The 11,215-nt window shown below is 35.3% G+C and overlaps 2 protein-coding genes across 2 annotated transcripts; one reads left to right on the top strand and one right to left on the bottom strand.

Annotated features, from left to right (window-relative positions):
• The first annotated feature begins 2,904 nt into the window (after positions 1-2,904).
• On the top strand, positions 2,905-7,617 carry LOC145010830 (protein VAC14 homolog). The gene is made up of 19 exons (XM_078969380.1): positions 2,905-3,332; positions 3,418-3,531; positions 3,596-3,661; positions 3,759-3,848; positions 3,929-4,048; positions 4,126-4,154; positions 4,253-4,395; positions 4,503-4,597; positions 4,931-5,017; positions 5,114-5,221; positions 5,315-5,406; positions 5,521-5,602; positions 5,727-5,792; positions 5,933-6,048; positions 6,137-6,257; positions 6,343-6,504; positions 6,590-6,718; positions 6,801-7,079; positions 7,154-7,617. The coding sequence occupies exons 1-19, from the start codon at positions 3,243-3,245 to the stop codon at positions 7,259-7,261; spliced, it is 2,097 nt and encodes a 698-aa protein (XP_078825506.1). The 5' UTR covers positions 2,905-3,242; the 3' UTR covers positions 7,262-7,617.
• Positions 7,618-8,079: 462 nt separating this feature from the next.
• Positions 8,080-10,290, bottom strand: LOC145010831 (Ankyrin repeat family protein). Its single transcript, XM_078969381.1, has 3 exons — positions 9,850-10,290; positions 9,305-9,714; positions 8,080-9,201 (listed from the first exon to the last, which is right to left on the bottom strand). The coding sequence occupies exons 1-3, from the start codon at positions 10,160-10,162 to the stop codon at positions 8,323-8,325; spliced, it is 1,602 nt and encodes a 533-aa protein (XP_078825507.1). The 5' UTR covers positions 10,163-10,290; the 3' UTR covers positions 8,080-8,322.
• Positions 10,291-11,215: the final 925 nt, after the last annotated feature.

Genomic DNA, 11,215 nt, shown 5'->3' with positions numbered 1-11,215 from the left:
ATCAATACAGATCAAAAGCATAAACTGAAACAATATAGACCTTACAACATTTATTTACATCTATTGGCATATAATTCATTATCCCTCATCAAATCGTTGCAACTATGCTCTTGTGCCACTACCTGTTGTGACAACCTGATACTTTCTTAGTCAACACAAGTCAAATCTGCTAAATAAAATTTCGAATTTTATTCATGTCGTTAAATTCATAACAGTTATAAAATAAATTAAAATATATAAATGATGTTTATATATGTTACACCCCGCGTAACATGCTGAACGCGCAGCGTAGTCCGAGGCTACTGACCCTATAAATAGGTTGCGAATTCTCTCGGATTTTCACACCTTTCTCACTTCTCTCTCTAAATACTTTCTCTCTCCAACCCATTCCAACTCCCCTAAACCCTAAGGAACCCCTAGCACCCGAAGGAAGCCCCGAGGCTCCCGGAGTCCCGAGAAAAAGGGTTTTTCGGTTTAGAAACGCTGCTCCAAGCGAAGTCCGGTTTTCTATAAAACCCGCTGTAAGTGAGCTATGTCTACGCTATTTTTAATATAGCTTCTAATTAATTATAGTAACATTATTAGGAACTTATAATAAATACTTGGGCTATTTTATGGGTCATATAAGTATTGTTTAACGCTTATATAATAGTAATGATAGCTAGACTATTAATTCGTCTCGGTGAATGATAGACTAAACCCTAGTGGTAATGATACTAGGTTTTGACGAAGGAAATTGTTTCAAGAGTAACGAAGTGCTGACTAAGTTCGGAATCCCCACCTTGACATGTGAGTGCATAGTTACTTTCATCTTACACATAGATATGAAGTATTTAATATAAACTACGTGCTATGTGTGCATATTGTCTGAATACTTGCTGTATATGCTAATGAAAGATTTTAATATATGTTTTAAATGATTTAAACTGTATATATATTTTATATCTACAAAAATGTTGGGGTAAAACATGGGTAGATGTAAAAGACGATGTATGATAAAATGATAAAAGGCCTCGATGTTGTTGTTGTTGTTGATTCTGTCATCTAGCGGGGTATGAATGACGACCACAGACTCTTCTAGACAATCCAGTGGAACGCTAACAGGCTCGTAACCTGTAGGTGTTTATGAACGATGTGTTCACCGGTGTACTCCATCCCCCACATGGTTGCCTTAATGACATTTATTGCTGAGGAATCCCCTTAGCATTAGTGTCCATCCCGATGTTGATCCTTAGTCTAGGTCCCTAATGATAGGTGTTTTAGGGACGTAATGTGAGGATAACGGGAACGAGTAATCGGGTTATTGTTGGTTGATGAAATTAATAAACTTATTTATTGTGGGTTGAAAACCCTATGTGCTCACCAGGCTCCCAAGTCTGACCCACTTAGTTTCATGTATTACAGGTAGTGGCACTCGAGCATAGATGTGATATTTTGGATGAGGGATTATGTATATAAGCCTGTAGATATGAAATAATATAGTAAAGCTTATATTGTACTGTTTATGTTTTTGATCTGTATCGAACATGACATCCCGAGTCTTTTTAATGAAATACATTTCTACGGAAATGCTTTGATAAATCTTTATCATATTATATTTTGGGAACAAATTTCACAACACTTTTATGAAAAATATTACTCTGATTTTCAAACAAGCATAAACAAAATCGGTCTTTTCTGGCCGTGAAAATGAGGATGTCACACAGGTCACTAAGCATATCACCATCCTAACTACCATGATGTAAATCGATAAGCATATCATGCAATAAAGTTTAATGGATGACATAAATGGTCCTTATCCAAAATTCGTTCAAATTACCAGCTCCATCAAACGGACATTCATCATAAGGGCCATTGGTGCTCTTAGTTTTGTTGAAAAGCACCATTCATGCAAAAAAAAGTTTCATAAAAACTGTTTTGAAGATGACTTTAAAACCATAAGGGCCATTTGTGAAATTTTGTATAATAGTAATGTTAGTATTGTATACCACTAACTAACTAGACTTCAATCCAAAATATCCGTATTGAGGTCACTCTTACCCTAGCTTCAAATTGAGGCCCAAAGAAAAAGACAAAACTTCCAAGCCACAAATCCAACTAAAGTGCTAGAATCTCTCGCCAAGCCACAAACACATAATTGTTGCAAGAGCACATGCAATCAACATATGATCTTGTTTCACTCATCTCCTAAAAGAACTTGATTAAAGAAATATGTGAAAAGCACATGATGCGACAACTTTTTCAGGCCAAAAGACAAATCTTGTTTTGTATATCAACACTATAAATATCACCCTCAAGAAAGGTCTCTGTAAACAATACTACACTCATTGTTTTTCCTTAATTGATCCAAACACATATCTAACTTAAGTGTAGAGCGTAATTCAATGCTCATCCCATATTATTGTTGACCACAATATTCTTTTACCTTAGTGTTCCTTTTGTGATCACAATCAATGTAATTCCCACCTAATCAATCGAGACATGCACCTTTAGCTACCCTTAGTCTCACATTCTTTAACCACTTCCAGACTTGTTGCATGACTATCAATCAATCGAGACATGCACCTTTAGCTATTGTTAGTCTCACAGACTTTAACCACTTTCGAACTTGTTGCATCGATAATAATGATAATGATGAACATTCTATCAAAATGATGATGAAGAAGAACATTCTATCCAATCAAAATGTGATAGTACTGTGGTTTTTACCATATAAAAACATAAAGGGATAATTTGATTAATTGAACTTGAAAATGCTAGTCAATAAGTATTTTTACATAAATATTCAAAAATAAACATTTTAAAATTTTAATTACATTATTGTCCTTGGGACAAATAGCTGGCATACGCCTGTGGTCAACTAATCAACTTCAACTTACGGTACCTGTTAAGTGTCAAACGACAGCGTTACCTCATTCCATTACATCTGAAAACGCCAAAACACCCCCTCGGAAAATAAGGAACAAAGAAAAAACGATACACCATCACTCGATCTTCTGTTCTTTCTTAAGTCCGATTTGGATCTGTGATTCACTTAATAATACTTTAAATCCTCGAATTTCGTAATTTTGAATCATAAGGAGTTCTTCATCGATCAATTTTGTTCCGTGATTACTTATAATTTATGAATGAGATGTTCCGATTCGAGCAAGAAAAGATCAGAAAACGGCTTTGATTATTGTTTTATTTTCCTGAATTGAATAGAGGATTTTGAATCATTGTTGTTTGTAACAACGTCTGCTATGGCCGACGGTTTATCCGCCATTCCGGCGGCTGTTCTCCGAAACCTGTCAGATAAGTTATACGAGAAGCGGAAAAATGGTGCACTTGAGGTTAGGGTTTTGTTAATTGTGTCCGTTGTGAATTTATTGTTTTTGACCTTTTCTGATCGTGTGATGGTTTTACTGTTATTGTCAGCTTGAAGGAATTGTAAAGCAATTGACAGTTGCTGGAGATCATGATAGAATTAATGCTCTGATTAATCTGTTGACTCATGAGTTCACTTTCTCAAACCAAACAAGTCATCGGAAGGTATACCGGAGATACATTACTCGATTTTAATTTGCATTTCTAATAATTTGATGTTTATTTTCAGGGAGGATTGATTGGACTGGCTGCAATTACTGTTGGGCTGAGTGCCGAAGCAGCTCAACATCTTGAGGTTTGTATTTTTCTTATTGTTTTTATCGTTTTACTGGAAAATGCTGATGAATGAAGATTTTCTCTTGCCTCTTCTTCCATTACAATCCACCTGCTAGCAAATTGTACCACCGGTAATAAACTCTTTCTCAGATCAAGACAGCAGAGTTCGTTATTATGCGTGTGAAGCTTTATACAACATCGCAAAGGTGAGAATTAGTTCTGAGTTCATCAGATGGTGTATAAACTGTGAACAATACATTTAGGGCTTACTTTATACCTTTTGCAGGTTGTGAGAGGAGACTTCATTGTGTTCTTCAATAAGATATTTGATGCTTTATGCAAGCTTTCAGCAGACTCAGATCCCAATGTACAAAGTGCAGCTCATCTGTTAGATAGACTCGTTAAGGTAAGTAAATGACTCATCTTCTGTTTGTTATATTTGTTCTAATGCTGAATCACAGTTGCTTTTATTGTTGAAAACAGGACATTGTGACAGAGTCTGACCAATTCAGGTGATCTATCATCTTCTGTTATTTGTATAAATTTGATAGGTTTACTACTGTAAAATGTATTTCACTTGGGATCCTGATCAATCTTTATCTTTTTTCAGCATTGAAGAATTTATACCTTTGTTGAGAGAGCGTATGAATGTGTTGAATCCTTATGTTCGCCAATTTTTGGTTGGATGGATCACTGTGTTGGACAGTGTTCCAGACATAGACATGCTCGGTTTTCTTCCTGATTTTCTTGATGGTAAATGATCTCACTTCACAGTTAAAGGGTATTCCCGTCAATTTGCATGTGTTTTTATCACACAACTTTGTTGGATTCATCTGACATGTCACATGTGGAGATCTCAGGTTTATTTAATATGTTAAGTGATTCCAGCCATGAAATCCGTCAGCAAGCTGACTCAGCACTTTCAGAGTTTCTTCAGGAGATCAAGAACTCCCCGGTAAGACTCTGTAGCTAATGAACATGGTAATGGAATCAGTCATTACATTACATTCCATGATCATGTTTAGTTGACATGTAATGAATTTTCGTATTGTATGTAAAATACAACATATAGTTTTGACTTTTGACTCTACTCTTTATGTTATATAATTATAATTAATGAACTTTTATTTACAAATTAAAAGTACACATAATGAAACCTTTTTAAAACCCAAATAAGATTACACTAAAAACTATATAAATTTGTAATTCGATTAAACCTCATATTTTTTAGTAGCAAATTTTATCATTTATTTGTAACTTTCTGACTCTAGGAGTGCTACTGATGAAGTCTGTAGATTATGGTCGCATGGCAGAAATACTTGTACAAAGAGCATCTTCCCCTGATGAATTCACCCGTTGGACTGCAATCACATGGGTAAGTCTTTTTTTCCTTTTTTTTTTTTAAAATTTAGTTGCACATTGTAATGAGATTTTTTGAGAAATCCTGAAACTTTTTATTAAATTTATGCAGATAAACGAGTTTGTAAAACTTGGGGGTGATCAATTGGTTCCTTATTATGCTGATATATTAGGAGCTATCTTGCCTTGCATGGCTGATAAAGAAGAAAGAATACGTGTTGTAAGTTTGTGTATTCTGATGGAATTGGAATTCGGGATTCCATTCCATTGTGTGTTTATCTGACTTGTGAAAATTGTGTTTGTTGAGTATCAGGTAGCCCGTGAAACAAATGAAGAGCTCCTTGCAATCAAAGCCCATCCTTCTGAAGGATTTGATGTTGGAGCAATTCTCTCCATTGTAAAAAGGTCCAATCTCACCCTTTTTTTTATTACTATAAAATATAAACCGAGTATTGTTTCTTCAACTCCTTTTCTCTTTATTAACAAATATATCTTTACTTTTATTTTCTCAATTTTCAGGCAGTTGTCGAGTGAATACGAAGCCACTCGGATTGAATCATTGCACTGGATTTCAACCCTTTTAAATAGACACCGAACAGAGGTACACAAACCATTTTCAAATATATATATATATATATATATATATATATATATATATATATATATATTTAAATTCTTTCCAATAAGAAAGAAAATTAATTACTTAATTTATATGTGTAATTCAGGTCCTGTCTTTTTTGAATGATATTTTTGATACACTTCTTAAAGCACTATCTGATCCCTCTGATCAGGTAATCTTTTCTTTTCTTCTTCATTAAATATATATATATATATATATATATATATATATATATATATATATATATATATATATATATATATATATATATTTTAATCATGTATCAGTTTTAAAAAAATATATATTTCACAGGTAGTGCTGTTGGTGCTCGAGGTGCATGCATGCATTGCAAAAGACCAATATAACTTTCGTCACCTTGTTGTCTTTTTAGTTCAAAACTTCCGAAAAAATGCCCTACTCCTCGAAAAGTAAGCTTCATTTTTTTCCTTTAAAAAAAAAATAAAAAAGTTGTCTAATTAGTAATCACATGATATTTTTATTATTATATTATAATAGGCGTGGTGCTTTGATAATCCGCCGGCTTTGTGTGCTTCTAGAAGCTGAAAGAGTTTACAGGGAACTTTCTGCAATTCTTGAAGGGGAATCAGACCTGAATTTTGCCTCTACTATGGTTCAGGTTCTTATTTATGATTTTATTCAAATTTTGAAAAGTTAAACTTAGTTTTCAAATTTATAAAAGTTTATTTAAATTCTGTTTTCAGGCTTTGAATTTGATTTTGCTCACATCTTCCGAGCTATCTGACTTAAGAAATCTTTTAAAGCAATCGCTGGTTAATGCTGCTGGAAAAGACTTCTTTTTATCACTATACGCCTCATGGACCCATTCATCCATGGCCATAATAAGTCTATGCTTATTAGCACAGGTAAGCACATAAATAAATTAAAATAAATAAAAAATAAAAATAAAGAGAGAGAACTTAAATCTCTAATTTTTGTTTTGTGATATAGGCTTACCAGCATGCAAGCTGTGTGATTCAGTCTCTAACAGAGGAGGATATAAATGTCAGATTTTTAGTTCAGCTTGACAAACTGATAAACCTATTGGAGACTCCTATTTTTGCTTATCTTAGGCTGCAGGTGCGTTGACTTTTTGCTTTATGGTCAACTTCTTAATAATTTCAAAAATAAGTTTGCTATTTTTTCTTTTCTTGCTTTGCAGCTTCTTGAACCTGGAAAATATGTATGGTTGTTAAAAGCGTTAAATGGTCTTCTTATGCTACTTCCACAACAAAGTGCAGCTTTTAAGATCTTAAACACTCGTTTAAAAACAGTCCCTTCCATACACTTTTCTGAAGATGGTAACATGAATGATGATTCCATTTCCATTTCCATTTCCCCCAATGGAATTAACTTTGCATCTTGGCTTCAACGATTCCAACGATTGCAGCAACAGCATCGTCTGCATTGTAAATCACTCAATACCTCCACGTCATCAAAGGTAGGTGGTGTCTGCCGGATCATCATGTAACATATAATTAAAAAAACAAACTTGATTTTGGAAAGTCTTTGCAGGTGAAGGAGGTTAAAAAAGCAGAAGAATTTAGAGGACCACCTGTCCCAGAGTTGACCAGACCTCCTTCAAGATTATCGCGTAAAGCTCCTGGACAGTTACAACTTTAAACCTGTGTTTTTTTGTTACATGAGGAGGAGGGCATTTATGTCTTTTGCTCAGGTCCTGTATGCATGCCAAAATACAGTACAACATGATCCAGACTCGTTGAACAGAATCCGGTACGAATTGTAGATTGTATATCTTAGTATTTTTTTTTCTTAACTTTCATTGAACCAATAAGGTGTCTATTTTCTTTTCTGTTTTATTGTTTTTTGTTTTTCCTCGGATTTTTTTTTCTGGATTGTTGTTCTTGTGGTTCTGTTGTTTTTGTCACGGGACCAGAGGTTAGATGTTCTAAGTTAGAACGTGCAGGTCCTTTTCGTTGATATTTTTATAATAAGAAAATCTTAAGGCGTTCATTTAATTCATTTTAGAGTAAATTACATTTTCGGTCCCTTTGGTTTCTCATTCTATACAGTTTTGATCCAAACTTCATTTTTGTTGTACATTTGTCCCATATAGTTTCATATTGCTGCGGTTTTGGTCTGTAACCTATGAAAAATGACTATTTCATCGTAGCTGATATCTTTTTCCCTCCTTTGTCATTTGTTTATGATTTATATTATTATTATTACTATTATATTAGTGGGCAACGCGTATTCTTTTTTCTAGAACCTTATAACTCTCTTAAAACACACGCTTTCTCTCTGAAACTCATGAATCTTACCACTCTATGTTACACAAGTGATAGAAGTCAATAAAAAATCAAATGAGAGTTGATCGTCATTGACCAAATCCGTAATAAAAAAATAAAAAAAAAATAATAAAAAAAAAAAACACCACCACATGGACAAATTTGCAACAAGAATAAAAAAACAAAAAGGTATAACACGGAGACCAAACTTGTAATTTACTAAGCATTTTATGATCCCGGTTTCTATTAGACAACATTAACCCTTAAAACGGTGGGTCTGAAAGAGTAAAACAGTGATTTAAACGATGGCCAAGTTCCTATACAGCCATATTATGTACATACCATACTCTAATCTTAGTAAAACTCGTAGCATAAAGAAATAGAAACACCGGTATGTTTCTTCTCTTTTTCAAGGCTCAGTGGCAACCTCATCTTTCACAGAGCATAAATCTTCTCATGATCCGATTCATCATCCGAAATATTCGCGGAATACACACTCCACGAAAACGACTTACTCCCACTCGCCCTCCTAATCCTCCTCTGAGAATCATTCCCAAAAAACCCAAAATGTTGCCTAAAAACAAAATAACACAAACTAATAAGCGTCCCAACAAGAATCGGAACACCAACAACCGTAATCGTAATCGCCATCCACGCGCTCCTTTTCCCAACCACCACAAATGCAATTGAACAAAACGCCCCACACGTACTAATCCCCGCGGCCCACATCAACTTATTCACAACCGAAACTATCTGTCTCTGGGCCCGCGTATCCCACGCCACCAACGTTATCTGAACCACCACAACCGCCAACGATATAAACAAAGAAGTCGCATTAAACAAACAAAACGCACGAAAAGCAGTTGTGTGCGCGATATGCGCTTCCCCCGGTTCCCCCCCTTTCTCATCCATCTTCCAATACTGTCCCGGTAAACTAAAAATTGCTAAGAAAGCAATTGATGCAAAGAGAACCGCGACAACCGTTAACGAATTAATCGTGTTTTGAACTGCTTCGCGGTGGATTTTCTTCAACTCTTTAGCGATACCGGATACACGCCTTTGTGTTTGTTCGTTTTGTAAGAGCTGGGAATGGACCTCATGTTTGATGTCGCTTACTGTTCGTTTGAGTTCCATTGCTTCGTCGATCCGGCCTACGTGTCGCGCGTGTTTCGCTCCTGCTTCGCTTAATGCTTCCATGATTTCTAACTTTGGAAGCCCGTAGTTTAGTTTATCCGCTATATCCATCGCGGTTTCTCGTTGATTGTTGATCACGTTCACACTGATTGTTGTGAAGCTCAGCAGTAAGCTCACGATCTACACAATTTAACTCAACAACTTTACAAGGCAACTACAAAAATTCAAACCAAACCAGAAAATAAAAAGAAAGAAAAAAAGAAAAGAAAAGAAGGAAGATTACCTGAGATCGGCATTTCCTAGTGGCTATATGGATGGCGGTGTTACCCATCTTGTCACGTTCGTTGAGAATCGAGTGATCAGCGAGGAGTAGATCTTCAACCACGGTGGTGTCCTGGCCTTTGACTGCCATGTGAAGTGCGGTTTGACCTTTTTTGTCTTTGATCGAAACGATATTACGATCTCTTTCGATTAATGTTTTTACCATGTTTGTTTTGCCATATCGAGCTACTGTGTGTAATGCGGTTTTTCCGTTTTTCCGAACTATTCTGATGCAGGTGGCGTCGGCATCTAACATGGCGTTCACGACGTCGAGATGGTCATTCACGGCGGCGGAATACAGAGGGCTTGTGTTTCTTGTATCGCATACTTTACAGAGCTCCGGCCACAACCGCAGAAGTTCGTTCACGATTCCTGGAGTTAATTAAAGTTTAGTATGAATTAGGTTTCACAAAATCACAAATCCAAACAGTTTGCGTAATCGATAAGGAAAGAAATTGATTGAATGGAATTGATAAGATAAGATCTTGGAGCTGAAAATTGAAATACCTAAATGGCCTAGTTTGGCTGCGATGTGAAACGCGTTGAAATCTGATTTAGACCTAATCTTCACTGTTTCAAGATCACAGAACTTGAGTAAGTAATTAAACACTTCCGGGAAGTTGTTCTCGGCGGCGATGTACAGCGCCGTCTCGCCGGCGTCATTCTGCATCGCCATTAGAGTAGAAGCGGAAGCTGAGTCGGAATCGTCATCGCTTACGATCAGTTTCAGTGATTCAAGGTCGCCTGATCGGACTGATGAGAAGAACGATTGATGCGAGATGAATCGCAGTGATTTGGATGATGATGATTCCATAATCATCTATGGATGATCGAAAAAAAAACTATCAAATTTTCTCTAGTTTCTCTCTTGCTCTTATCTGCTTGCTTAACTAACAAATCAATGGTGAGAAGAACTGAGAATCTTTCTTTCTTTTTTTTCCACTCAATAATTGCATGTGGGGTTCCATTTGTGGCTTAAAATATTCAATCCAGCCATCATGATTTTGTTATTTTGTGCTGTAAAAATCCATCAACAGTGGGGTCGAAAACGATTGGGACTTCTTTACTGTGTGTGTTTTTGTAGTTTCAGTTCTAGAACCCCCGGCGGTAAGTTGACGCCGGCGTTGACTTTAGAAAATTACAAGTTAAGTCCTTTGTAAATTGGAAACGTTTCCTTTCACACCCCGTTACTTTTTATGTATTCAATTTGGTTGTGTTTCTTCAATGATCCTTTTAGGGTATGCCAAACTCGAAAAATAATCAAATTTTGGAAAGCTCATATTTAGTATCTAACACGATAAAATATGATTTTTAGGAAAATATATGTAACAAGATGCTCGTTACATTAGCTACACGTTTTTGTTAAATTTACATTAGCTACACGTGTTTTTATTTATTTAACGTATTTAATGATTAAACATTTGATGTGGATAGGTATGTCATTATTATTTTTATTTATTTTGGATAGAATAACTTAGTTGAATAATAAAACGGCTTAATGTTAAAGCATTATGTATACTCTTATTTTAGTTTTGAAACTTGAAGATACTCTATCGTTTATTTTCATTAAGATAGTCTATTTAGTTCATAAAATGGTTAATGATGTAGGAGGGTAATAAGGTTTTTTATTTGTCCATATTAGATCCCTAATGTATTTTTTGTATGTATCACACCAATAAGGTTGGTATAACCATTTACAAATAGTCTCTTTTACTGGTTTCTTCATGTTTAGCATAGTTGGCGTCTTACGTGTCCAATGGCATGTCTATATGTTAGGGTGCAAAGTCATGCTTGGATGTAATGTTTTAGGCTTTTCTTTTTGTATGTGTAAATGGGTTGAGTTTTTCCTATAAATAGGAAGTGAGTGACTCCC

The sequence above is a fragment of the Lactuca saligna genome, chromosome 8, assembly GCF_052625555.1.
Source record: "Lactuca saligna cultivar CGN05327 chromosome 8, ASM5262555v1, whole genome shotgun sequence".
Lineage (NCBI taxonomy): Eukaryota > Viridiplantae > Streptophyta > Magnoliopsida > Asterales > Asteraceae > Lactuca > Lactuca saligna.
This window is presented reverse-complemented; position numbering and strand designations above follow the sequence as displayed.

What these genes read in the sequence shown, in the direction of transcription:
- LOC145010830 (XM_078969380.1), top strand. Translation starts at nt 3,243, where the DNA reads ATGGCCGACGGTTTATCCGCCATTCCGGCGGCTGTTCTCCGAAACCTG. An exon ending in ACAGAGTCTGACCAATTCAG is followed by an intron (nt 4,155 to 4,252) that starts GTGATCTATCAT and finishes ATCTTTTTTCAG; the next exon opens with CATTGAAGAATTTATACCTT. An exon ending in TATCTGATCCCTCTGATCAG is followed by an intron (nt 5,793 to 5,932) that starts GTAATCTTTTCT and finishes TATATTTCACAG; the next exon opens with GTAGTGCTGTTGGTGCTCGA.
- LOC145010831 (XM_078969381.1), bottom strand. Translation starts at nt 10,162, where the DNA reads ATGATTATGGAATCATCATCATCCAAATCACTGCGATTCATCTCGCAT. An exon ending in AGCCAAACTAGGCCATTTAG is followed by an intron (nt 9,715 to 9,849) that starts GTATTTCAATTT and finishes AATTAACTCCAG; the next exon opens with GAATCGTGAACGAACTTCTG. An exon ending in CTAGGAAATGCCGATCTCAG is followed by an intron (nt 9,202 to 9,304) that starts GTAATCTTCCTT and finishes TAAATTGTGTAG; the next exon opens with ATCGTGAGCTTACTGCTGAG.